Source organism: Lagopus muta, chromosome 1, assembly GCF_023343835.1.
Source record: "Lagopus muta isolate bLagMut1 chromosome 1, bLagMut1 primary, whole genome shotgun sequence".
In the NCBI taxonomy this organism is placed as follows: Eukaryota; Metazoa; Chordata; class Aves; order Galliformes; family Phasianidae; genus Lagopus; species Lagopus muta.
Window position 1 is genome coordinate 55,983,657 of NC_064433.1, and position 27,955 is coordinate 56,011,611.

A 27,955-nucleotide genomic window follows, 5' to 3' on the forward strand; every position below is an offset into this window, starting at 1 on the left:
GCAGGAACACCAGCATCCCAAGCACAAACTTCATCAGTTAGCCTGCAGGTCCAACAACTGCCAGCTGCTGATTTAAAAGCATTTAGAAAAAAGGCAGGTTGGCCCTAAACAGCTTTAGCTGGACTTCCATAACCACAGGCAGAAATCTTCTTTATCTTTCAGTTATTTTAAGCCTAACAAAAGGGTCACAAAGCTTCTCTCATGCTCCAAGAGGCACTTTTAGTTGACGCTTAGATAGAAAAGGGGAGAAATTGCATATAGGCTTGGTGTAGCTTAGTCTGGCTACTATTGGATAGAGGGCAGAAGTACACAAGAATAGTTGACCAGAGGCATGTCTGAGACATACCTGAATCGCTACTGCTTGTGAGAGAATTGGGGCTCTCTAAAAATAGGTTCTTCTACGTCAGAGAGGAAAAAAGACAGAACTCTTAGAACACACACTCCTGCTTCTCCTACTTTCCTGTAGAAGGGAATGCTGCTGCTGCTGCTCTGGGCTTGGTCTGGACAAAGATGTGTGTTCTCTGAGGCTGTTCAGCTCTTAAGGCAGCAGTCCTATTCCTCCCCCTCTGGAGATAACTGCTGTGATAACTGCCACCATGCAGGCTCACTGCCATTTGGCTCCACACTTCTGAGGAAACCAGGACTTGGAAGCATTGCTTGGATGATACCTATTGCAAGGACCTTCCTTGCTACTGATAAGTATCAGGGGGCTGAAGCATATCTTTTCCTTCACAACCAATTTGGTCAGACAGTCCGTCACATTCCAGGCTACAGCTAGATGTCCAGATATCGTTTCCTAATGCAATTCCCATGTTTCCACTTACCCAACATCAGGCTCTGAAGATCACAGGTACAGTAGTGGGGATGGGATTGATGGTATAAGTGTTTCCAATACAAGCTCAAGGAAAACTCTGCTTCTTAAAGTACTTTCAGAGCAGGTTTGAAATCTCTAAGCCAATCTATCAATAGACAGAACAGGGGTAAAATAGGAATAGTTACTTTTCTTGAACAACAGTCTCAGAGCCCCCCGAGCCACTTGGGGTTGAGTGACCAGAATGTGCAAATGTGTGCTTTTTTTCTTTCCCCCAGAAACTGGGTATTGTGCTGAACTCTGAATTTACAGTCAACTATAAAACACACACACAATTACACAATCCCCCACTGTGTCCATTTAAGCAGTTAAGTGTGGGTGTGGATTTGTGTGTAAAGAAACAAGCCACGGAAGGGAAGGCACAGTGGGGCCGGCTGCTACATGGCAAGGTTCTTTTCAAGGGAAGAACACCTGACTTCTACATCCTGATCAATAAATAATTGAAAAAAAATAAATAAACAACCCACGAGTAAAGAGGCTGGAACTTAAACTCAAAACCATTAAGCACATCATTATAAGCATCTCTGCTATGGGGATCTCACAGAGCTGCTTACGAGATTGAGGAGGAAGAGTGCCAGAGCGCAGCGCATGGGGATGTGGCCGTGAGGCTTTGCTGAACCATGAGGGAGCAGTGAGGCTGACAACCCGGGTGCACAGCAGCTGTGGGATCCTCACCTGTAATAAGGAAAAGGAGCACGGCGCTGAGAGGGGTGGCACAGAGCGCACACACGGCTTGGCCCAGCTCAAGTCAAAGCAAGTTTATTGGTGAGAGATCGGTTTGGGCACTATCAGATTGAAAACTTTTCTCCTTCTGAGCACCTTGAAGAAATAAACAGGACACAAAGGCGGGACGACAACTACAACCGAAATGCTGAAGACAAGGGAAGGCCTTGCTAAGGGCAGGGCCTCAGAGAAGTACCGCACGTACACGTGAGCTGCAGGGCAGCTTGTGCCTGCTCACAGCACTTCTGACACTTCTGGAAAGGGGACAGAGCTGTTTACAGGAAACCATTTGTTCCAGGGGCTGCCACCCCCCGCCCCCGGCGACGTCCCCTTCCCACCCCACCTTTCATCGCAGCTTATTTTGCTCCCGGGCAGCGGTCAGAGAGCCCATCCAGCCTGGAATTTGAAACCAAGCGTCTCAGACAGCACGGCTGGGGCAAATGGTGCCACCATCAATTTTGGAACTCGGTTTCAGGGAGTTTTGATTCTATTTGTACAGGAGCTAATGAGTAGCTTGGGACGTGAACAGCAACCCCAGGGCATAATTGTGAGAGCCTGATGATAGATTCTCGGTCCCCTGCTCTAATTATACAGGCAAAATTGGAATGGGAATGAGAATAGACAAGAACAGAATTTCAGGTCCCCCGTCAGATTAATGGTATCATTTTCCCAAGCACCAACACCTTTTGAGGATTAGCAAAGAAGGCAACAATCACCTCCACCAGGAAAGAAAAAGACTTTAAAAAGAAGTATAAAAATGAAGTAGCCGAGCCTCCGCGTGAGGAAAGCTGTGCCTGGAGCTGTCACTGCAAGAGCAGTGATCACCAAGCAACCGTTCCATACAGTAAAACCATAAGGCACTAATCACATTCTGCTCGTTACAATCATCACATGACTAAAAATTGACATTCATAAATTAAAAAAAAAAAACAACAAACAAATCACTGTACATGTTAAAAAGGCAATTTTCCCATTAAAAACAGTTCCCACTTCCCAGTTTCAAGAATTTTCCTGCCCCTGGCTCCCACGTGGCATCACCATTCAATTAGGCTGAGTGTTTGATCAAAGTTCTGCTGGTTAACACATATCTACCACGCAAACATCCCAAGGCAAAAGCAGAAGACAATTTGTTGAGAACTTATTCAGTGATCCCATGAATATCACCATCAGGTGTCAGAGGTGTCAGTCAGCCATCCTGCTGGCTGCAGTACTGCAAAATGCTCAAACTCTCCCATCCTAAGTGCAGCCACATGATGTTAGAGCTCACCTGCATCTAAACTCCCACATACAACTCAACTTCAGAACTCTGGAGTATAAGCTCCCTTATGCAGCCACATGGAGAGACAACTGCATTTGCTTCTTGTACTGCTCCATGAGGAAGCTTCAGTCCCTGTCTGGAAGCTCTTGTCTGAGAGCAGCCAGGTCTCTTAAATTCATCCAATTTATCCCTTGTTGGAGTTGAAAGTAGCTGCCCCATAAGGACACAATCAGCGACACTCGCTTCCTTCAGAGGGGCACTGCACAATCCCATTTTGGTCAGTATTGATCAAAGTACAAAACACAACCTGGTAGTGAAAGTATTTGTGTCCCATCACTGATCCCCAAAGCCGTTGGAAGTTCCTTCAGAGGCAAAGGATCTGTTAAGGCTTTTTCTCAGAGATCACTGTAAAATATTACCTAAATATTGCACACTGTTTGTCTGCTTAAATATTAAAAAAACAAAATCTCATTTCCCAGAGATTAGTAGTAATATTATTAATAAAAAATGCTAAAAAATAAAATAAAATATGGAGTTAACCTCTCCATGCAAATCTGCTGGAATATGAGACAGTTATTAGCCAGGGACAACAGAGGTCCATTTGTGCAGAGATTTAGCAACAAGATTTTTGAAACAAATGGACAGCACAAATTCCAAATATTTTTGCCCTTTCTAAAAGCTACAGTGATTGTAAATTGAAACTACCCATGAAATACACTGTATGCTTTCGCCAGCACAACAAAGCATCAAAATTCATTGTGAGACAGCCTCTCTAATGTCAGTTTCAAATGCCTGACCTGTAGTCAGGACATCTAGAAATAAATAAGGGGATAGCAGTGAGAGCACCCAACAGCAGATCCGAAGTGACTGCTGGCATGGAGAAGCCTGGTCAGCTGGGACAACCCACCAGCCCTGCGGATTGCCCAGCTCTGAGCAGCAGCTCCATGATGCGGATGGTCTCAGGACAGGTATTTGGTACTGTGATACTGAGCTTGCAAAGGCAGGCGAAGCACAGCTCACAGAGTCATTTTGAACTAGTCCAAACCTGGAAGATGTAACCAATAAGTCTCCCAGGAATCTGATTAGTATCCCAGCCATTAGGTCCAGGCAACAGTCCTTCTGGAGGAAAGCAGGAGTCACTCAGCCAGCATCCGCAGGCGCCGCTCGTGCAGAAGCAGTCTGATCTCCCTCACTATTAATGGTGAAATGAACAGGATGGTTGAACTCATCTGTGGAAAGAAGCATATTCAGGACAGTCAGCACAGAGCAACAATAGCCACAGCCATCCTGCAATCCAGAGAGTGCTCAAGGGCTCCACTGAGAGATTCGGGCTAAAAGCCACTGCAACAAGATGTGCAGAAGTCAAAGTGCCCGAGTTTGCAAGGAGGCTGCTACGACTTCAGCTATCATGATTTTCCTTCCAGGAAGAAGCTGAGCCCTTCACCTCCTCAACAGCCTTCCTCCCAGCTTTCTCTGCTAGTTACCCATCAACTTCCATTGTCAGCAGAGATACAGAGACAATCCCTGCCACTTCCAGTAGGAAACAAACAGCATTCAACACTGTGGCAATGCTGAGGAGATCAGGGTTTGAACCGTCCCCTCTCCCGGTGCTGTATCAGGACAGGGCATTTTAATTTTAGTTTCAAGTCCCTCGTCTCACTAACCTTCAAGGGCTGACAAACGAGCAGCTCTCTGAAAACATCAGGAATTGCATAGCATGGAGATGAATGAGGAAAGTGTCCTGCCTTGGAAGTCAGACAGGCCAAATGAACTTTGGGAAATGCATACAGGTATATTTTAGGTAAGTATTTTCATACGTCTGCCAAAATCCCCATTCCTGTTGAGCAATGTGACTTTAAAGGATCCAGAATGAACCCAGCTGATTTACACACCCTGAGGCAAAGGCACACCACAGACCATTCTGATAACTGCATCAGAGCCTGCAGCTACTACACAAGTAGACTGCAGGCCTAGGTCACCGTGTTTCAGTTCTCATAAAAACTTTCCATTACAAATTGAATAAAAAAGGGGGGCTTTCTTACCATAAGAATGAAAAAATAGAAAACCCACATCCATCCCAGGTTCTCTTGGATCAAAGACACTAGATACTGAAAGTGAAGAGGAGAAAATGATTCAAATTGGGAAGATAAGCATGACATTCAGACATTACTCTTTCAGAATTTGTGGGCTGTTAACACGCCATAAAGAGCTGATCACAAAACCTTCCAGCTGATCTCTTCCTGTCAAGATAGATGACTCAGGACAGCAGCCTTTCTGTGTAAAATCCCATCTCAGCAAAGCAGAGACATCATCCTGAAGCTTTACAGTAACTCACAGCAGCACAGAGACAGAAATGAACTACAGCTTCAAGGGTGACAAATTGACTCCGCTGAATACAGGGTTTTTGTGCAGAACACCAGGACATAAGTGGATGTAAGTACTCTCAGAAGAGCTAAAAGCTCTAGAATGGCTTATAAATTAGACAGGACACATTTTTAAGAGCCGTGCAACTACTAACTACTTAACTCTTCATCAGAGGCGAGGCACTTGAGACTACAGTCTGTTCTGAACTGCATCCTTCTTCTACAGGACTATACAGTGTGTAAAAGAAAATGTATTTCCTATTAGCAGATTTATACTCAATTGCTGCACAAGGGCTTCCCCTCTTCACCACATATTAGCACAAAGCAGGATGTGAGTTTCCAACACGTTCGTTGTGCATTTGCTGTTACTCACACACCCCCAGAATGACATCATGCTTGTCTCTGCTGAACTAAACGCCATTTTAGAATGGGAGGCAGGTGGAATTTTTCAGAACTAAAGGCCCAATTTTTGTGACGACGTAAGTTCCAATGGTATGTGTGGGGGAAGACAGAAACACTGAAGACAACGTGTAAGAAAACCGAGTGCAGCAGTGCACTTCAATACACCCACCAGGCACTTGTAATTTTCCATGCTTAATGGAGCTAAGTGGCATCTTTCCTATGAGACAGAACGATTGCATTCATCCGGCAATAAATGACAAGTACAAATCCAAATCCCTTCAGAGAAAAGAAACTTGCACGCCTTGCCTAAACCATCGGTATTTCAGCAGCACTACAGAATGCCTGGAATAGAACTGGCTCCGATCCTCCTGCTAAGTCCTCCCATCCCAAAGCACCACTGTGTTCTCCCACAAAGTTAACGCTTGTATTTGAGAAGTAAAAATGCCCCCAGTGGGCACTCTGTCTGCTTCCTCTTCTGCAGCAGTCTGCTCTTCAGGCCCCTGGCAGCAGGCTGTAAGGCCTATCAAAAGTAAGTGGTGCCAGATTTACAGGGTGTAAGAGACATTTGCAAATAAAAAGGGGAACCACAAATAAGAGCAAAAGCGAAATTGCTTTGTAAACACTGTAACATTCATAATGCGTGTTCTAATTTTATTCAGTCCTGTAGATAAAGTTTTCTGTAAGCAAAGATTTGGCTATTACCTTTGAGCAAAAATCCCAAGCAAACTTCAAAACATTTTATTCTCCCTCTTTGTCAATCTGACCTTTTCTTGCTTTTTTCCAGTTTGGGGTATGAATGTCTCAGACTCACTGGATTTATGAAATTGCTATAACGATAGGGCTAGAAATACTTAGTCTGGTTCTTAGTTAAACTTCAGCCACTGGATCACAGAACACATTCTCATGGTTGTTTGTTAAACAAATACCATACACACACACATACCCCCCACACTCCATGCACAGAGGAGTGAGCTAGCATCTGTAACCACAGCAGACCCTCCGCCTCATTCCCATTGCTCGTTTTCCTTCGTAGCCTCACCTGGCCCACTGCAGCACCAATGCTGCCAGTTCCATCCACAATCCCTGTGACCGTTGCCAAAGCTTCACTGCTGCCTCTCACCAAATCCTGGCGCCCCAGGTCAGCAGAAATTGCAGAACTGATCATGTTAGAAGGGCCACCAATGAAAAATCCTGAAACAGCCAAGAAAACAGCCTTGGTGCAAACCAAGTAAGGGGATGGATTCTCAACAGAACGTCTTCAAAACACAGATTCCAACAGGCACAGCTCGGGAGAAGGATTAATTCTAGGACCAGTGATCACAGACTAACTGCAGGTAGAAGTTGACCCGCACAGATGAGGAATACAGTTCTGACACACCTGGAGTATGCACACACAAATTGTCAGCAAGCACATCTTCATTCAACAGCACAAGCTAGGTAATCAGATGTGGCACACTGCAAGGAGTCGGGATGCAACAGACTGAAAAAGCTACTGATTAACAGCGTGCATATACAAACCCTCAACATGAAGTACACACAGCACAGGTATGTCCCTCATGCTACAGCCTCATCATCCCAGGGTTGGTGGAAAGATGGAAGAAAAAATCTCCATGGGACAGCAAGTTCTGAGTAGGAGTGTTTGAAAAGAAGGGCTCTATTCATGCAGGCTGATCTTAATTCCATAACACAACATCATACATCTGGTGCACAAAAAGCTTGTGACCCTTCACAGAACACAGGGCATTCGGGGTCCTGGCAAACACCCTCAAAGCTGAACTGCAGTTCACTGCCAGATATTTTGGTAGAAATCCAGCTCCATCATATTGAGCCAAGGCAGACCACTATAATTCCAGTCCACTCTTCCATGTAGTATATATTCCATACTTCCCTCTGTTAGGCTATTTTTCTACAGGTATATTCCAAAACTAACATAATTTGGGCCTCATATTTTATTCTTTCTACAAAGCTAGTAGAGATGACAGCACATTACCACTACTTAAGCCTGATTTTTCCACAATGTAATATGTGTGTAATACATACACACATTATAAATGTGTAACAATGTCTATTGGCATAACAGTGGCATTTTAGATCATACCTGTAATTGCCATGATCACAGCATTGATAGGTTTGCTATTAGGAGAACCTGAAGGAGAAAGAAAGGTTAAGTCTTAAGTAAAACAAATGAACTTGAAAACATCATTTATTTATGCCTTTACAGGAACAGCATTATTAGGTACATGTAGCTGCTTTTCCATCACAATTCCTCAGTGCTTCTCAGACATTCTTTTCCCCAAAATCTCAGTTCCAGGCACTATCTGAACTCCTTACTCACTACCACAACTTTGGGCCCCCACATGATAAAGTTACCGCATGTAAGACAAGTTGCAGCCCTATTGATATTTTCTCAGTCCATTATCGTTCTTATGTGCAACACACATTTCCATCAGTTTGGCTGATAGAAACGTAATTATCACTGCAATAACTTCGTGTTGCAAGTCTGAGACTTCTGCATATCTTGCTCAACTGTACTTTTTGAGCTAAGCACCAGACACCTGGACGTTTGGCTGCTCGCTCTGCTATCTAGTACAAGCTTCAAACCTCTTCAGCAATAATAATGTATTTGCTTCCAACTCACTTTTGACAGTAATGAGGTAGCAAAAGTTCTGGCAAAACTCCACCAAACGCAATCTTTGCTATCTAATGCTTATACATCACTGCCTTTAATTTGAGACCATTTGAGCAAGCCAGCATGCCTCTGGAAAGGTATGACTAGCTCTAGCAGTGATTTTCGTCCACAGACCTCAAAGTGCTCTATAAAAGCTGGCCTGCAATGCCACTTCATTTCAGAGGAAAATACAAAGGAATGAAATGACATAAAAGTGAGTCAAAGCACTCTGGAGCCACTGAAGAATACATCTCAAGGTACAAACCCAGTGCTCTTAGAAGAGCTTCATAGATGCTTCACTGAAATGAGATCTGCCTCTATCAATTTTCCTGACAGAGTTTTTCTAATAGCCAGCCACCAAGAGATGCATCTACTATAAAGGAGGCAGGAACTCTTGTAGCATTTTAGCACTTTCAGAAAAGTAAGAGGTAAAGCCTAAGAGTTTCTACCTTTTTGTAGTATATACATATATATTTGTCAGCACAGATCTTCCCCAGATTCTCTTTCCTCTTACTACAGAGACATGCCTTACATTTTCTGCTCTGCCAGTTGTGGTTTTGATACAGCGACAATGCCAGAAACCTCACTGACACTAGAGAGGGAATAGTACCACAACTTGTCAGCATAGGGAAATCCAATCACTCAGAAAATTCTGTTCCATCTCATTAATCAGACAATGGATTTCTTCCTCTGCAGTGCCACACATGAAGTAAAATACACCAAAAGGCACCATCCTGGCTCAGGAGCAGCTTCAAGAGCAGAAAACATAATTAGAACAGGGTGCACACTGTTTTTCCCTAAGAAGCACCAAATGAACATCCATCATTATGCAAACAAACCATACTCACGGCTGTATCCAAAGAGAGAGCCTACAGCAAAGAGCAGGCTGATTGCTAGCACTGGGGCTCTCTTTTGTAGCACGTCAGAAATCAAGCCCTGGATAGTGCCACCTGCAAAAACATAAATCATCATCAGGCTTAGAATGCTAACACTTGAACAAAACCAAGTTGTTTCACTGAGTGCAGTGGTCTCTTGCCTTCTGATTAACGTGCATTTTCTCTACAATCCAGAAAGGTATGCCTCCTGCCCTTACACCTCAGACGCAGAGACAACAGTACACCTAACTGGCCCAAAAAGAGCAGGGAAAACTACTCATGCTGCTTTCTCAAGAATTTGTTACTTTTTTTCCTTCCCCTCAGGCAACTAGCCAGCGCTCCTGCTTTCCTTTTCCTTCCCCTGTAGCAGCAAACACAGCTCTGAACGTGAGCAAGCTTAGCATTGTGGCTGATTAGCTTAACTGGAAGTGCAGTTCTTTTTCACAGGGAAAGTATTAAGCACCCAGGCGGCTCACGTTCCCTGCTGTCTCACCTACTTAGGGTAGATGCAGCTAATTGCAACAAATGTTGCTAGCTGACACAAATCACCTTATGCATCACTGCTGCCTTCATAGGAACTCCTATGCTGGTAAGAACTACAGTGTTTGAAAAAGCCTAACTTAGAGAAGGCCACAGAGGCAGAAAAAGTGACACTGAAAAGACCCAAACAAGGATGAATGCTCTAGGAAAGCAAACTGGACTAGGTAATAAAGCAAGACATTGAACACAGGAGTGTGGAAGCCTAATCACAGACGGTAGATTCTTTATTCTGGAGGGCTAGAGGTAAATTTGGCAGTCAGCAGAAAAAAATACCATTCCATTTTATCTCACTGAAGATAACAGAGCTGTGCCTGCTCTATTGAGCTTTGTGCTGAGTCTGTTCTTATCCATACAGGACAGAAGGTGTAATACAGCACTTCACAGCACAGACCTCACCTCTCCCTCAAGGGTTCCTGTCAGAAAGGAAGCATCAAGCTGTTGGGATGCTGTTTTTTGTACCTGGCACTTTTCAGGAAGTCCGAGCAAATAAAGAAAAATACCTGCTGGGGGTAGTGTCCAAGAACACAATAGCATCCTCTAAATCATATGTGAACAATCTGGGAGGCTAATATACTCTGCATTTTAAAAAATGGCCAAGCACACATACATAAAAAGCCTATTTGTATATTCACCAAACAGTTAGATTGCAACGAATGTGACTGCTCTGAGCTGCATTTGCTGTCTTTCATTTTCAAACACTAGCAGGGCAGATGCAGAAGATGTCACCATTCCCTTGCTCACTCACCTATGATTCCTCCCACATCATACCAGATGGAAAGCTGGTCAGCTTCTGCTTCTTTCCATCCAAAGTTGTTGCTGAGGTAGAAGGGCAGCCAGAAGAAGAATGAGTAATTCACCAGCTTCAGGCAGGCATAGGCCAAAGAATACTGGAACAAAGAGTGGGCCAGAAAGCAGTTAGCACTTGAGAAAAGTAAAAAGCATTTCTGCTTCTTCCCAGAAAGCTCTGTACCTCGCAGAAGCTTTCAGGGGAAGTGCTTCTGCATTTCATATAAGACGACAGCATCATGAAAGCTTAATGCTGAACATCAAAGGGAACCCGGGAACTCAAAAATCACTGTCAAGAAGGTTATTTTCTTTTCACTAAATGCAATGGGTTAAAATACTTCCAGTGCAATCTTGAGAGGAACTGACACAAGCCTTAAAAAAAAGAAAAAAAAAAAAGGGAAATTCAATATTTAATTCGCCTTCTAAGGAGAAGGGAATTAACCATATGACATGAAACAAGCTTGACATTTAGTCACCTGCACATATTGCTGAGCAAAATTATGTGAAGTAGTTCCTCTGTGCTACTTTTTGTTCTTCAGAAGGCTCCTGCCTACAGCACCAGGAGAGAGAAAGTTTCATTCATAACCACCAGGTAAGTATTCCAGGACAGGTTTATTCCAGGAAAGGTTTGGCCAAAGCTAAGCCTCCACACGCAGCAGCTGAGCCAAGCTTTTGCTTTTGGCTGCTGAGCTCAACTTCTCCTTAGCCAACAGGAAATCTCATTCTGTAGATCTTTCCTATGTGGAACAGGATCTTTCTCTGGGATCACTGGCCCAGCACGCAGCAGGATGAGGCACGCTATTTCTGTAACACCTCCTGATTTACACTGACACAACAGTTTAAGGGATCCACATTGGAAGAGGTAAATGAGGATGAAAGTGGAAAAAATTACCTGCTCGGATCACAGCTTTTGAGAACATATGTGCTCAAATGTTAAAAAGCAGATTATTCTGACACAAAATCAGCTCTTCTGAAATTCTCTCAATACATCATTATTACCAGCTCTGCTCTTTCATAGGACACAAACCAACTTTTATCACATATGTATGCGACAGAGTTATGTCTGTGACAGTGAAGAAGCACGCTGTACAGAGGTATTTATTACAACATGCTTAGAAACTGTCAAACAGATTGACAGATTTGACACTGAATTTCTGGAGGTCCAAGGCAAAACTGTCTATGCTGAAACTCTTCCAAGCACATGACTCAGTAGCAGAAGAAAGGAATTACAGAAAAGCAAGTGAAATCTTTGTAGGATTTTAACAGATCTCTGGAGGTTCTCTCAGCATTTGTTTTCTCACTCACTGATCTGACACAGAACTCTGACATAAGATAAAACTCAGAGGTGTTTGCACTGCTGGGTTAACACATAGAATGTGCTCTCAAAATCCCAAGCACAGAAGCAACATCAGTTATAGAGTACTTCCTTATGTTCTGGTCAATGAAAAACCATTGCTAAGAAATAAATGTTCTTTTTCTACCATCCCATTGTTAGCACCACCAAAATCAAGCCACAGTTTACATGGCATTCAGCCATATTAGGCAGGAACTCAAGAGGACTACATTTTCTTTTGCCATCCCTCAGTCAAGGTCTTACCAATGGAACCATGGCTACATAAACACTGATAACCATCCACTCACTCCTTCTAGATCTTGTGTTGCCTTAATCACAACAGCCAACTGCTTAGCCTCTTAATAAGGGTACTTGACAATATCACCCTTTCAGTAGTTCTACTGCATGATCAAATCCAAATGGTTCACACTTATTACTGAGTCAGCCACTCTATCCACTTCACTGTACTGACTCTAGTGTTCAGAGGGTACAGAGTTCACCTGCACAGAAAACTAACATGATTTTTAATGGCTGTTTCATTTTTTCAGCTGAATCAAATTCATGAATTGTGCAATACTGCTGATGCAGAAGTACAGGTTCTCATGCAGGGGACAGGATGAGGACATGGGGAAATTGCATCACCATGCCTTGTTTCCAGTCATCTTTTTAAAAATACCTACTTTGGCTCATTACATCACCATCACATTGACTAAGGCTTTTTCAGGCCAACCTTCTGTTCCAAAGCAACTAAAAAAAGCACAGCCGACTATCAGCATCACAGAGTTTAGTGTAATGCTCTGCTAGCAGTAAGAATTCAACCAGTTACCTCAGCAAGAAAGGTAGCTTACTCATTGCCTCCCTTCTAATTCACCAGCAAAAAGGGCAGGATCTCCACAGCCCTAGTTGGCTCACCGTGTTCACTAAATGAAGCAGCAGTCCGATGGGAAGAGCAACACGCAACCCCATATCAGGACATTATTACAATGCATGCACACAGAGATAATTACCCCAATCCCAAGATTTTAACAGGATAAGTCATCAAACGTCGGCAACTGAAACACGCAGTCTATAAATCAACAATCACATCAACAAGAGCAGACAACACAAAAAGCCACATTCATATTTAAAAAATAAGAAGCCAGATCCCACTCAAGAATCCGCGTTCTCACCAGTACTACACCTGGAAGACAACAAGCCTGGAAAAAGCCGATGGCCTTTGGCTGGCTGTCAGTATCAGCTGCTTGAATGGAGTAATTGCCATCATCGTCATCTGCATCATCATCGCCCATTAAAGGTCTGTTGGCATCTTCTTCAACACTGCCTTCTTCATCTGCTCCAAGCTCAGGAAGGCCTAAGTTATACAAGGGATACGCAACAGGAACAATGGACCACAGACTGTTCATGCTCTCCCCAGTTTAAGCTACGCTCTGTTCTTTTAAGCAGTTTTCTCTTTGAGAAGTTCCCTTGATCTCCCATACCTCCACCCTCCTTTGGCTTAGAAACATTTCTAGACGGTGTTCTTCAATGTCAACAAGTTCTAGCCTTTGTCTTCTAGCGCTCTTGAAAGTATTCTGTCTGATCCTGGTGTTGACTTTGTCTGCTCTGAGTGTCTGGCCATTAGTTTGAAGATTAATGCATTTCTCTCCTTACTTGGTGGTTGGAATCCTTTCACCTGGCTCCTGGTTACCACCTCCACAGTGCACGGAGGCTGAGTGTACCACCACCTACACTGACAGCTGCTGCTTGTTAATACCTCCTCTAGAATGGAGTGCTTAGGAACTGCACTGAGCTTTCAGGGCTGCTGAACACTTTTATGCAGACTCTTTTTGTGCTACCAGCTTTATAGCCCTTACAGGCATCTGGGAAACCTCCTCCGTGTCCCTGTCAAAGCCTGAAGAGTCTTTTGTTTTCCTGTTATACTCTGACTTGTCTACCATCTTCTTGGAGAAGGACTATATCCTGCCTGGAAGCTGTTTAACTGGCTACTGGAAGCCTACATACTGAAAGCACTTTCCCTTCCTAACATATGGCTAAGGCTTGCCACAGTTCTTTTTCCTACAGTAGCCCACCAACAGTTTGCTTACCATTTCTTAAAAAAATTATTGGTTTCCCAAGTGAACAAAAACTCAGAATTAGGCATATCCTAAATGGAAGGATTAGAGGTAGGCTGTTACATCTTGTTTTTTAAATATTTCCAGACTCTATACAGATGTTGCATAATGACATTCAGTGTGATTTTGATAAGAGCATTTTATATATTAAAGTGCAACACCATTTTGTAAGAATCCTGAGGATTAGTGCTGTCAGAACAAGCAGCACTTTTAGTACTACATGGAAAGCTACAAATCAACTTCCCATGAAAGAACTGAAATACTACAGCCCTTTGCTACTTACCCACTTCCTTTGGTGAAGTCAGGAGCCCACAGAAGACAATTACTCCTCCAGCAAACTGGACTGAGGCAGTCACCAAGAAGGCATACTGAAGATAAATAAAACAGATATCATTTTTAAAAGGCTTTCAGTCACATGGGTTTCTTTGATCAACGAGGATCTCTCTACATCCTGACCTTATCAGAGGGCAAATATAGCTACAACAACTCAGATTACATCCATAAAAATTGGAAACAAGTGATCTCTACATCTTCTGAACAAATTTGGTTCTATCTAGGTGACGGAGGAAGGAGCTCACCCAACACAATCGCAGATCTAGCTACACTGGTAGGCACTGCTTGAAACAGTGGCAAATACCAAATTCAGACCAGCTTGCTCAGGGGAGTCTGTTCAATTGGGTCTCAAAACCCTCCAAAAGCAGACTCCCCAGGCTCAGGGACCTTCCTCCAGTACTTAAGCGATTTCACAGTGAAATGTTTTTCCAAATTCCAGCTGACACGTTCCCTGATTCACTTTATAGACACTGTTTTTTGGTCTGTTACTGTGCAACCCAGAAAAGAATCTGACCCTGATTTTCACCAATCTCCATACAAGCATTGAAAGGCTACTATTTGGTGCCCAGTAAGGCTTCTCTTCTCAGCCCTGTTTGTCCATGCATGTCGTGTGCTCCAACATGCCTTGGTTCCCTGTGTTCCCTGCTTGGCATATTACAGCAATATAAAGCACCCCTGGCCTCTTCCCAGCAAGAAGCTGTACCTCTGTATCTGTCAAAACTACACCACTACTTAGCAGCAATGAACTCACTTTAGCGAGAACCTGTGATGGAAGTGATTTGAAGAGTATTTTAAGCCACTTGGATCAGAAGAGAATACACTACAGCATTAAGGCTCTTCAAAAACACCAACCACACTGCCAAGAAGTCTCAGGTTCACTCCTCCCAAGTCTGAAGGTTTAGGAAAGGAACAACATTCTGTTCTGCCCCCTGCTTCCTACCATAGAATTACAGAAGATGAAACTGAATGTTCAGATAAGAAGAAAAATATTCCTTTTATTTTTCAAGACAAGAAACTGACTCTGCATAACCCAATCAGACATGCAGGCCTAGCTAGAAGCCAGACAGCAATACCTACCTCGTAGCCATACTTGAGAACACAGGAGGCAAGGAACGCCCCAAGGATATTTCCCACAGATGCACAGGCACTCCAGAGGCCAAACACAAAACCTCTCCTGCAGAAATGAAAGAGAATTTGGAGGGGAGGTGATATTAGGAGCAAGACAGACAGACAACATTAGAATGAACTTTAATTTACTTATAAAGTTACAACATTCTCTCGCCTGCTCCAAAGAGAATCAAAGGTCTCTTACAGCAAAAAAAAAAAAACATAGAGCAACTTGGGGGCACCAAATAAATAAGCAAGAAATGTTCTGTCCTGAAACACTCGCATTACAGCAGAGATAAACTGGCTTACAAGCTATGGCTACAAGTGTGTCCCAGTCAAGACTCAACACTCAGATAAGTCACTCTCCATATGAACTCTTTAGTGATAAGTGGTCAGAACCAGGTAATCCAGCGTCAAGACAAATTGAATTCAGCCACTTTGCACTACAAAACTTTTCCAGTTTGACCTTGTGTCTTTAGCACACACAAACGTGTTCATACCAAACTGCTCCATGGCTCCAGAAGAGATAACAGAAGTAAGTAGGGCATGCCACACAACTTTAATTCTGACTGAAATGTTGGCAAAAGAGAGTTGTGTTGGCAAAACAGAGTTGTGCCCTTTTGGTTTGAGACTTCCAGCTCAGCCAGCTACTCAGCAGGTCAGAGAAGTGAGTCACTGTAGAAATCTCAGCTTACCCAGCTTTTCCAAACCAATTGCCCATGACAGCAACCACACAGGGCCAACCAGTGGACTGCAGCAAGCCGTTTACAACCCAGAGACAGCAGTAGAACCACTTGTTGTAGAAATGCAACCACTCTGTGAGCGTGCCAAAGAAGAATACCTAGGGAAGAATAAGTAGAATTAGGAAGAGGTAATAATAAAACAGAAAAGAAACCATGAGGCTACTCTTGGAAGCTGAGAGCGAGAAGTAAAGGCAATTCAGGGGGAAGGTTCCCGGCAGAGCTCAGGCCAGAGGCAGGCGTGGTATTGTTTGAGAAATGGCTCAGAGCTAACAGCACCCTCTGCTGAGCCACCACAGCACCAACTCTGGAGCCCAAACAGCTCAGGAGAGAAAAACATCGTTTCAGCACTTCCAAGACTTATTTTTGTAAACAACTCAGTCATAGCCAAAGAAAGAGACAAATACTTTTAATAACAATGCTAAAAACCCAACAGCCTCTTGATTTCTTACTGTACTGACATCTGAAACCACAGTTCTCCATGCAAACACAAAGCCTCCAGTAGCTCTTTATCTTTGCAAAAATTAACATAAATATTACAGCCAGGTTTCAAATTGCCACAAGCCCTAATCCAAACTAGCCAAAATAAACACACTGTGTTGGATGCATGTCTGCCTGTGATCACGTGCTTGCAGAATGCAACGGCCCACAGAGGGCTTCATAGCCGACGGGTAAATCAAAAGCACTCTGCACAGTTTACATTGCTTCAGTTGCTAGAAAACCACAAAGAGATAAAACTGATGCCCGCTCATCTGCAATGGCTTGAGCTCAAAGAATGGTTTTGTTTTATGCAGTCATTCATTTTTGACGTACGCCCTGTTGTCAATTACAAAACAAGCACATGACTGCTTAGTACTGTTAGCATGCCCTTTAAGGATGGCAGCAAGGATTGCATTTGCAGGCAAATAAACTGATGCCAACACACGTGTGTTTGGAATACCGTTATAACACCAGGTGGTCCCAAAAAGTCCAAGTACACTGATCTTGTTCAAAAGCTATTTGTCAAGTCTCTAGACAGTGCCTCAAACATAGGAAATTCCTTCTGACACAGCATCCATAAATAGATATTTCAGGAAGAGCTGAGTCATCCAGTAAGTGCACTGAGACCACTGAGGTACAGCTACAGCTCAAGGCATGGTTCACACAGAAATAGTCTCTTCTCCTGAAATAGATCCCTATCCAGATCCCCTTACAGAGGTATTTCTAAATCGCACCAGTACATTCTGACTTACCACCAGAGCAGATGAACACATGCCAAAAGACAAAACCCAACGTAAATTCAGGCGGTCCCCAACAATGCCACTCACAAAGAGACCCTGAGAACAAAACACAGCAACAAATAAATCCACACTTGTGATCTGCAAGAATTAAAATGAAGTACAAGGGGCAAGCTGATCCCAATGTTTCTGTATCAGCTTACAGGTTGGTTCTAGCCACTTCTTCTGCCACCAAAAATCATAGAATTGCTCAGGTTGGAAAAGACCTTAAAGATCATCAAGTCCAACCGCAATCCATCCATACTACCCTAACAACTACCACTAAATCACGTCCCTGAGCACCACATCCAAATGGTTTTGAAACACATCCAGGGATGGTGACTCAATCACCTCCCTGGGGAGCCCATTCCAGTGTTTAACAACCCTTTCTGTAAAGAAGTTTTTTCTGATACCCAAACTAAACCTCCCCTGGTGCAACTTGAGGCCATTTCCCCTCATCCTGTCACCTGTCACCACTGACAAGAGACCAACTCCACCCTCACTGCAATCACCTTTCTGGTATTTGAAGAGAGCTGTTTTCCTAAGTCTTTCATTCAATTTCTTACGTTTAAAAATCTCAAGAGTTTTTGGAGAGCTCAATCTACCCCCTCCCACTCACTCGTGAAAGGGGTATAAGAAATGTTGAAGTGACAGTTACTTCTCTTGCACTTGTCAACAACCACATTCACAAGGGACACAGGCATAGATGGAATGAACACAACCAAAGAAAAAAAAACTGCTCCTGAACCAAGCTTTTTCACTGCATTAGTGCTAGGCAAGTCCAGGAAGGTCCTGTCCAAATGTAGGTGCATCAGATTTAACCAAAGCTCAGCACCACTGAGTTCGTTTTACTCACCACAGCATAGGAAAACAGAAAAATAGTGTCCAATGTTCCCAAGAAGAGAGTTGCTTCTTCTGCATTTGGAAATAGATGGTTGCTGTTCCATAGCTACAGAGAGAAAATTGTAACAGGTAAACATGGAGAAGCACAGCCCATTACATTCCTTTTGATGCAAACCCCAACTCCAAAGCAGAAGAGCATCTGTCCCCAGCAACTTCCTATTCTTCCAACGCTTTAATTAACAAATTAAGAACAATTCTCACATTCTTCACTGCAGAAAATGCCCACTGTCATTTTGTTTCACTTCTAAATGACATAACAGCACGCCAAGTGAGAAATGCAACTTCCACCTGGATCAAGACAAATGACTGGAAAACAAACTCTGCTTCTAACGAGCACACAACTGTTAGACAGTTTCTTACATGCAAACACTGATGAGTATCTTAATGAATAATACAATAAAGGCATATTCTGTTTTATGTGCAGTGCCTCTCCTGTAGCTATCTGTCTTCTTTACATGAATAATTCCCTTAAAGCCTTTGTGGCAGCAACCATAATTAGGCACGACAGACCACAAACAGAAAAGTGAGAACACAAAAGGAAGGCAGGGAAGAAACAGACTAGATAGAAACTATGCACAGTGAACTTCAGTTGCTAATTCTTTCATTTTTGTGTTAACCTGTATTCAGTATGATCAAACAAAGGAAAAGGTTCAATTGTCCCCAGACTAACATTAGAGACATCACTGGAAAAAAGCAAGCTTTGAGGATGACTTGAAGAATGAATAAAGTTTATTAGGACAATGCTTCCCCCACACTTTATCCCCATTAGAAGAACAAGCAAACAATCCAAACATGGCCTACAAATGCAACTAACTCAACTATGGTCAGTTTTTGCTTCTGTGTCCCCAGAGGAGCATCTTATCCAGGCAGCACCAATTACACATCTGCTTAGTTTAAGAGACTTAACTTTGATATGGCCAACCAACACAGGTTCTGCTTAAGTCTCATGTGTCAAAGAAAACTAATAAAACTCTTGAAAAACATTTGCCACTTGAAGCCACCAACACCTACTTATAGCAGGATATCTCAACTTTTTACAGATTCCTGGAATTCCACAAGCTACTAAGTGTCTTAGAAAGAGAAGAGAATCAAATCTCCTGTCACTAGGTTTAAATTCATTATAAAACCCCTAGAGGACTTACAAATCTGTAAAGACTGGAAAGTACAAATCTAATAAAATCATGGTATGGTCACCAGCACCAGAAAGCCAGAGCCAGGACGTTAAAGCACTGTAACCCCACTCACTGCTCTCTTGTGTTGCCTTTGGAACTTCAAAACAGGTTCTTTCCTTATCCCTCCCTTACCTTCTCTGTTCTGCTGGCTATATCAGCAGGGAAGGTGTCCCAGTCTCCATCAGAACACCAACTTCCTAACAAATTCTTCTCTGGGAACCATTAGAAAAGAGTTCAACACCAGCTGGTGATCCAGAAAACTACAGTTCAGAAATCTGAAGTTCCCACACATATTCAGAGAAGCAACCCTTACAGAAAGAAATAAAAGAGCCTCTTCAGCAGCACAACCCAAGCACACTGGAAGTTACTCATCTTTCTTTGCACCTGCTAGTTACCTCATCTGGCTGGAGCTCAAAGGTTGTGCTGTTTAGGCAGGATGGAGTCCACTGGCTTGAAATGCTGACTTTGACATTACTGAATGTCTTTCTGGAAGCATGGAGCAAGGAATAACTGCCAGAAAAAAACACAAGCACATGTTGGCCAAATCGTCTCTGCAAATCATGTGGGAAAGAGTAAGACTCAAAATTCAGACATATGCTCTGAGTAACAGAGAATTGACATTTTAGAGATCACTGCTAGCAACAGAAACCACAAAATCATGGGCAGATACTGATTTTAAAGAGGGAGAATCTGCCTTGTGTACCCACCCAGGCCAGCCCTTCTGCCATGGGTTGAGTTCCTGGCAGTCAGTCTCACCTTTGGTGAGGGCTCTGCTGGTGGCTGGATTCCCCAAGGGCACAGCACACTTCACTTTGCTATCACACGACTCCCAGACTGGCTGTTACTATTGACTTTTGAGTTTGATTTCAAGGCTCAGAGCCAAAATTAAGAGTACTTCCCTACTTTTGCTCTCCTTCTTCAGACAAACTCTGTACCTCTCCCAAATTCAGTGAAACGAACACCTCTCTGCAGAAAGACACTCAGCCTACCTGAAGAAGGTCAGCAGGAACACAATAATATGATGGTGAGTGCAATGGGACATCAGGCCTCTGTTTGCAGGCTGTCTCCGCGAGCTTCCAGGCACAGCCATGGCCCTGCTCCTGCCTCAGCAGCAAAGTTTGGCCGGTGCTTAGGTCATTTTGTCTTCTTGCTTAAAGAGAAATAGGTGGGAAGGGAGAACAGAAGAACGGATACGAATTAAAATACAGGTATAAAATACAGTGCTACAAGATATAGTTTAGTAGCTTGTGGTAGCAGTGCTAATAGGAGGACTTACAGGTCATTTCCAACCTTGTAATTCTATGATTCTATGATTCCCTTCCCATGTCGATGATCACTGTGCACTATCTACGTATTTGGTAGACTACAGGGTGGTCATACATCATACCTAAGTTGCTCTGAAAGTAATGCCTCCTATTTATTTTCATGGAAACTACAACAGACACAAAGAGCACAAGGACACTATTTGATCGAGCAAATTGTCAGCAGCAACATTATTTTTCAGCATGGTCACCATTATTAGCTGTGCAATTTCACCATCGATGAACAAATGCCTACACATTGTGCTCATAAAGACCTGCACTTGTGGAGGTGACCTACTGTTTCACAGCTGCTATGATGGCCTTGCAGCTAGGAAATTGTTACCCATGCAGTTCACCTTCCACTGGTCTGAATGCATGGAAGACAAAAGGCCTACATTAGGACTATACAGTAGGTATGGTAGGATGGTCCAGCCAAGACTGGCAATGTGCTCCACAGACTTCAAATTGGTATGGCCCCTGTGCTGCAAGAGAAGGACTGTCTTCTTCTCAGGCCTGACTCTGGAAGCTTTAAGCCTTCAGCTTAGTCAGCACTGTGATGTAGTTATCAGAGTTGATAGTCTGTCTGGGTTCCAGAAAATCCAGAAGAATCACCCTTTTCCTATCCCATAAGACAGTGCACATCACTTTATCCACTGAGGGCTGTGTCTTGAACTTTTCCTTCAATGAGGAATTTGTATGTCATCACTCCTTGGACTGTTGTTTTGACTCCAGCTCACAGAGGTGACACCACATCTCATCACCGGTAATGATGTGATCCAGAAAAGCGTCACCTTCAGCCTCATATTGGTTCAATAGGTCCTGACAAACTTGCACGTGCTGCTCTTTCTGTTCCCACATCAGCATTCATTGGACCTACTTTGTGCAAACTTTGCAATATTCCATCGTTGTCACTGTCATTTCCAATGCACTGAAGCCGATATTCAGCTCTGTACACCATTCCCTGGTCACAATCTGCCAATTCATGTGGATGAGCTGACGGAGACATTCGTGGTGCAACAGCTGTGCACAGCAGTCTGGAATGCTACTTGTCCTTCATGTCACTGCTGAAATGCACCACCCACAGCCTTTCTGTGCTCACATCCACTGTTTGGTCTGCACAAGTGTTCAGCAAGCACCGATGAATGTCAGTAAGTGCCATTTTTTTCCAGCAGCCCTCTGCTGCTCCTCTCTCTCCTGCATGCTGCAGCAGATAACAGAGATCTCCAGAGGACAGCAACACTTGTGCAACACTGAGGGAGAAGTTCCTTCCCCGCACAACCTCCCTGCATAGAGATTTATTGCTATCCTTGTGCCAGCACACACAGACACAGATCTGTTTGCCTGTAGGGCTGAGTACTGGATCTGATCTCCATCTTTGTATAGAATAACAGAATCATTAAGGTTACAAAGGACCACTGAGATCACCGAGTCCAACCACCATCCCATCCCCCCACGCCCACTGCCCACGTCCCTCAGTGCCACATCCACCCGGCTCTGGAACACCTCCAGGACGGTGACTGCACCACCTCCCTGGGCAGCCTGTGCCACTGCAGCAGCGTTCTTTCCGAGAAGAAATGTTCCCTTACACCCAACCCGAACGTCCCCAGGCTTCAACGTAAATCCATCCCCCGCCCAGCCGCCATTCACCGTGCAGAAGCCGGGCGCGGCTCCGCAGCCCCACGTACCCCACCGCCGCGGCGCTCAGGAAGTGGCGGCTCGGGCGGCTCTTCCGGCGGTGGCGGCCCACGGGCACGGCGGGACTTGTAGTCCGGGAGTCCGCTCAGCGCCCGCCCCGGGGAAGCTCGCAGGGGTCCCGCCTCGCAGCCGGCGCGGAGGGAAAGAGAGGGGAAGAGAGGGGAAGGGAGGGGAAGGGAGCAGCGCCGCCCCCAAGCCGAGGGGTGGAGGAAGAGGAAGAATAAGGGCCGGGACTACGTTTCCCGCCGGCCCCGGGTCGGCGGGGCGGGGTATAAAGCGGCGCTACCTGGCCGGCAGGTGAGCCGTACAGGTGGGGCGGCTCTTGTTCGGGTCGCGGCTGCCCCTGCAGGTGCGGGCAGCCCCGGGTCGGGGCGCGCTCCCTCAGCCCGTGCTCTCCCCTCATTCCAGGCCCGGGCTGCGGGATGCCGTTCTCCAGCTCCAGTACGGACGATGCCTTCGATTACCTCTTTAAGATCATCCTGATCGGGGATTCCAACGTGGGGAAGACGTGCGTGGTGCACCGCTTCAAGACGGGGCAGTTCTACGAGAAGCAGCAGAACACCATCGGAGTGGACTTCACTGTGCGCTCGATGGATATCGACGGCAAGAAAGTGAAGGTGGGTGATGGGAGCGGGCTGGGAGGTGCCTCGGGGCGGGACTGCGGCCGTGCCTCCATTACCGCGTAACGAGCGCGGCTCCGGGGGGACCCCAGGTGAAGGGGGATGTGAGAAAGAAGGGGACAGGGTTTTTAGTGGGGTCTGCTGCGATAAGACGAGGGGAAATGGTTTCAAACGAGAAGAGGGGAGATCTAGATTGGGCATAAGGAAATGGAGTTTTATGGTAAGCATAGCGAGGCACTGGAGGAGGTGATCCAGACAGGTGGTGGATGCCCCATCCCTGGAGACACTCAAGGTCAGGCTGGATGAGGCTCTGAGCACCCTGATGTAGCTGTGGGTTTCCCTGTTCATTGCAGGGGAGTTGGACTAGATGGGCTGTAAGAGTCCCATCCAACTCAAACGATCCCATGGAAGGTCAGGGAGCAGACTCCTTCCCTCTGCCTAGCCTTGCAGCAGAGTCATCTGCTTTTCCCCTTCCTACTTGAAAACTGCTATGCTCCTTATCTCTCAGCCCACTTATGGGAATGTTGGTCTATTTATAATGCCAGCATTAATCTAACAGATTGCTCTTTAGTCTGTGTAGGTTGTCTGTATGCATACAAATATCTCTTCAGATCATAGAATCATCACAGAATCATAAAATGGACTGGGTTGAAAAGGACCACAATGATCATCTACTTTCACCCCCCTTGCTATGTGCAGGGTTGCCAACAACCAGACCAGGCTGCCCTGAGTCATGTCCAGCGTGGATCTACTGGTCTTCACATCTTGAATCCTTTCTCTTGCAGATCCAAGTGTGGGACACAGCTGGTCAAGAGCGCTTCCGGACAATAACCCAGTCCTACTACAGGAGTGCCCATGGAGCCATCCTTGCCTATGACCTTACTAGGAGGTCCACATTTGAGTCTATTCCTCACTGGATTCATGAAGTTGAAAAGTATGGTGCTGCAAACTTGGTCATGATGTTAATTGGTAGGAATCTGAATTTAAATATTATATTATATAGCTTTTCTAATAGATGTGTAAAATCCCCCTCACCTCCCTACTGCTGCTTAAAGCATCTATGAACCTATGAATTAAAAGGGAGTATATTTTAATTAAAATAATGAAAATACATATTAGTTTGATTTCAAACAAAAAGAAAGTCACAGCCTGACCCTGGCATGACCAGGCCCATTGCAGGCACTGAAATCTCTTCACGCATTCCTTTCCTGCTGGAATAATGCAAGGAACTTGCTAGTAGCTTAGCAAGCAAACACAACCCTATTGATGTTAGAATGGCAGTAAACCTGACCCTGTGCTCCTGATGTGCAGGAAGGCAGCAGTTTGATAATTCAAAATGAAGAGGGATGCACAAAGCAACACAACTCCTCCTTCTCGTTTTTCCTCTCTGTTCTTGTGATAATGCCCTCCGTTGCTCTGTAATGTGACTCTGACTGGGTAGGACTGTATGTGGCTTCTGCAAAGCACTAAGAATCTGCTTGCATTTCTCTTCCTCCTTTATTCCGCTAGCATTCAAGAAACTTTGCCTATCGTGGAAAGGAATGAGTAGAAACTGCTGAGGTTGGAGATCAGAGGAAGTGGGATGGTTCTTTCCCTTTGGGTTTCAGATTGTTGTTGTTCTTTCCCTCCCCCAAGGAAAAAGCTGCAAATGAGAGCCCTGACATGCTGAAGTGATAGAGCCTTTATCTACTTTCCACTGCTTCTGCCTTTTCCACTGCAGCACAGTGCTGAGAGCAATGCACGCAGCCCCAGCAGCCCAAACTGGCTTTTGAGGGTAGGCAACACTGAGCCCTGGAGGCAGCAGGCGTGGGATTTAAGCTGCTGCTGGTGCCTCTAGCAAACTACGTGCTTCTGGTGTTGTGGTTGTTCCTGTTTGTTTCCTTAGAGGGAGAACAACAAATTCTGACCTGCTTATGAGTTGGGAGGAGGAAGGAAGGAAGAAAGAGAGGCGGGGGGAGAGGGGGGGAGCCACAACAACCCACAAACCTTGGTGATAGGGTTTTTCTAACTCTTTTAATGACTGCAAAAAAAACCAAGATCTATTAGTGTGTGTGGTGGGGTCTTTCTTTCTTTATTTTTTCTCTTAAACTCTGAAATGAGTAACAATCAAGCTTTTGTCAAAGAGCTGGTGTGGTAGTTTCTTCTGGTGCTATTTTACTTACCTTAGCAGGAAACATTGAATTAGTTGTAGCCATTTTCTACACCTTTCCAGTGGGACAGTTAAAAGTTTTCAGCCTTTCACATCTGGAACTGAAGGAGGAAAACACCTGGCACTGGAGGAGGAAAGGGCCAGGGCAGGGTGGTTTTAAGATGGCAAACAAACATCAAGTAAGGCAGCTTTGGGGGCTTGTGCTTCGCTGATAATATTTGTTCCCTTTTGGAAAAGCTAGAAGTGACTTACAGGGGAAGGGCAGCTTGGTTATACGTACTGTGGTGTTGAGATCTGCACATGATGAAGGGTTGTCTTGGAGCTAAGAAGGTAGATTTAAGCCAGGCACTGCACGTACCAGGTACTGCAACTATTTGAAACACCTCAAATAAAATACCTTTGTATATTTATAACTTCTATCAGATTGATTGTTATTTTGAGTAGTTTTCATGTATGTGCTTTCAAAGAATCCTCTGGCTCTGCTATCTAGAGCAAAAAACTAGATACCCACTGTTTTTCGTGGGTCTTCTTTTCTTAAACTCATTTGATGAGCTATGGTTTTGATCAATGTGATGGCGGCTCTGACATGCTCACATCTTGCTTTTCCAGCAATTAGTTTCCATTGTAATTCTATTATTTAACAAAACTGAAGTAATGCATTGGACTTAAAGGAAACAAAAGTGTGAGAGACTAAATTATCAGGTTATCTATTTGCCTTCTTTTTAAGGGAACAAATCGGACTCGGTGGATAAGCGACAAGTCCTGTTTGAAGATGCCTGCACGCTGGCTGAGAAGCACGGGCTTCTAGCTGTGCTGGAGACGTCAGCAAAAGAAGCTCAAAACATTGAAGAGGTGTTTGTGCTGATGGCTAAGGAGCTGATAGCCCGAAATACCTTGCAGCTTCATGGAGAGAGTCCTCCAAACAGCGTCTATCTTGAGTCCAGGCCAGTGATTGCCAGTCCAAGTGCAGAGAAGACCCAGTGCCTTTGTTGAATGCTCTTTTCAGGAACAAAAAGTTGGAAGTCATCATTTTTCTGAGGCTATGTTTGATCTCAGTTTAATTCAGATGATGAAAGTTTGCTACGTGGCCTCGAGCCATCTCTCATGTTTCTACCTTGCAGTTTGGTGTGTAAATATCCTCAGAGATCACTGTTGCTGTTGGCAGCACAGGTTGCTTTGAGCATAGCAACTGCTACCTTAATGTGAACTTGTAAGCTGAGACAGCTCAGGAAGCTGCCAGCCTTAACCAAAGAGAACTGTTTAAAAAAAAAAAAAAAAGCCTTTAACTATATCTTTAAGACACTTTTCTGGCTATGTCAGGAGATAAATTTGCACTAGAGCTTGCACTGAGTTGATTCTTCTGAGATGCGCCATCTGTTGCAGTACAAGCTCCTCACCTTAAAATGTCTGATGCACTCGGACAGCACTAACCCACTTCTGCCTTACGTTTCATTTAGGGTTGGGCCTGATGTAAGGCACGGAGCCACCCGTGCTGAGCTATTAAATACCAACATTTGTAACAGGGTGCAATTTCACAACTGTATGGTTTTCTCACTAGGCAAACCTGGAGTCGTCCTTGGTGCTTCAAAGCAGGCAGAATGTGGTGCGTTAGGGTCCCAATCTTCTCCTGGGAGTGACAACTCCTGTCTTTCATTTTGTTCTTGAATTGTAAGAATTGTAACTAGTAGTCAGCTGTCTTGTTGCACAGTTATTAGGAGCACTGAAGCTTCCAAGGCCACAATAGCTTCCATTAATGCTGGGGTGAAAGGACTACTTTGTTTTGCTAAGCCTGCCTTGCTTTTGATGTAGTGATTTTAATCAAAAGCTGACTGTTAGTTGGTGTGAAAATGCAGTGGTAGAGTGTGCCTGGAGACTTTCAGAGGCATGTGAAAGACAGGATTCAAGTCTATGTAAAACAGCAACAAGGAGTATGGTTTAATAATGCACCCTCACCTCAGAGCAGTGAAGGGGTGGGTGTTGAGCATACAAGCACGTGTGCTATTGCCTGGGAGACGTCATCAACATCTTGGTAAGCAGTGGAAGATTTTGTCTCGGCCCTCCGAAGTGCAAGCAGTGCTACTGGAGGGCTCAATTCTATGCACAGGAACTGAAAGTGGGGAGGGGGGGGTTGTTAACTTTTTCAGTAGATATGAACAGTGGAGGAGAAAGGGGGGAAGAAATAATATACAGGAGAAGCCTTCAGATGACACAGTCCACGTGTACTGAAGTGTATCACTGAAGCTGTTAACGTTTAAGCTGTGAACTAGAAATCGTACTCTGTAATGATTAAAATACAGTCTGGGTTATATGGAAAGAAGCCCTGGGAGGGTTGGCAAGCTGCCACTTCACAAGATGGCACTTTACCTATGATGTTTCACAAGTTCCTGAAAAGTGGGGAAAAAGATGTAGCAAATCCTTCTGGAAAAGCTTGTCTGAAAAGCACAAAATAGAGTAAATCATTGCTTTAGTCTTGAGCGTAATTTCATTATTATGGCTTGCTCTGGCCAGGTTCTTTGCTAGTTCACACCAACAACAGTGGTTAATTCAGCTGCCTGTAAACAGAGCAGAATGCCGCACAGCTCAGGCTTGCAGTTGAGCTGTTGTGCTTTATTCTGCACTGTTCCCTTTCATTTGATGGATGTAATGGTCCCTCTGTCTTTTTTTCAAGAGTCTGGTCTCAAATACCTCCCCTGCCATTCACCCTTGTGCAACTCATAAAGGAGTGTGTGCTCTCCTTTGGTTGCTTCTG

General features: G+C 44.4%; 2 protein-coding genes across 4 annotated transcripts; one reads left to right on the forward strand and one right to left on the reverse strand.

The window, feature by feature from the left end:
* Positions 1-1,614: 1,614 nt before the first annotated feature.
* On the reverse strand, positions 1,615-22,528 carry SLC37A3 (solute carrier family 37 member 3). Of its 3 annotated transcripts, none has more exons than XM_048954495.1 (15): positions 22,428-22,528; positions 20,431-20,591; positions 19,837-19,951; positions 18,223-18,315; positions 17,343-17,426; positions 16,066-16,211; positions 15,341-15,437; positions 14,214-14,298; positions 12,989-13,170; positions 10,446-10,587; positions 9,134-9,235; positions 7,716-7,763; positions 6,657-6,808; positions 4,895-4,960; positions 1,615-4,081 (listed from the first exon to the last, which is right to left on the reverse strand). In XM_048954495.1, the coding sequence occupies exons 2-15, from the start codon at positions 20,529-20,531 to the stop codon at positions 3,989-3,991; spliced, it is 1,506 nt and encodes a 501-aa protein (XP_048810452.1). In that variant the 5' UTR covers positions 20,532-20,591; positions 22,428-22,528; the 3' UTR covers positions 1,615-3,988. The 3 variants fall into 3 exon arrangements, with proteins under 3 accessions (XP_048810452.1, XP_048810443.1, XP_048810462.1); XM_048954486.1 differs by having other exon boundaries at positions 22,390-22,509; XM_048954505.1 differs by having other exon boundaries at positions 20,431-20,587; positions 22,390-22,440.
* A 93-nt stretch (positions 22,529-22,621) lies between these two features.
* RAB19 (RAB19, member RAS oncogene family) lies at positions 22,622-27,940 on the forward strand. The gene is made up of 4 exons (XM_048954534.1): positions 22,622-22,734; positions 22,846-23,054; positions 23,843-24,026; positions 25,934-27,940. Exons 2-4 carry the CDS (start codon positions 22,860-22,862, stop codon positions 26,197-26,199), a joined length of 645 nt encoding a protein of 214 aa, XP_048810491.1. The 5' UTR covers positions 22,622-22,734; positions 22,846-22,859; the 3' UTR covers positions 26,200-27,940.
* Positions 27,941-27,955: the final 15 nt, after the last annotated feature.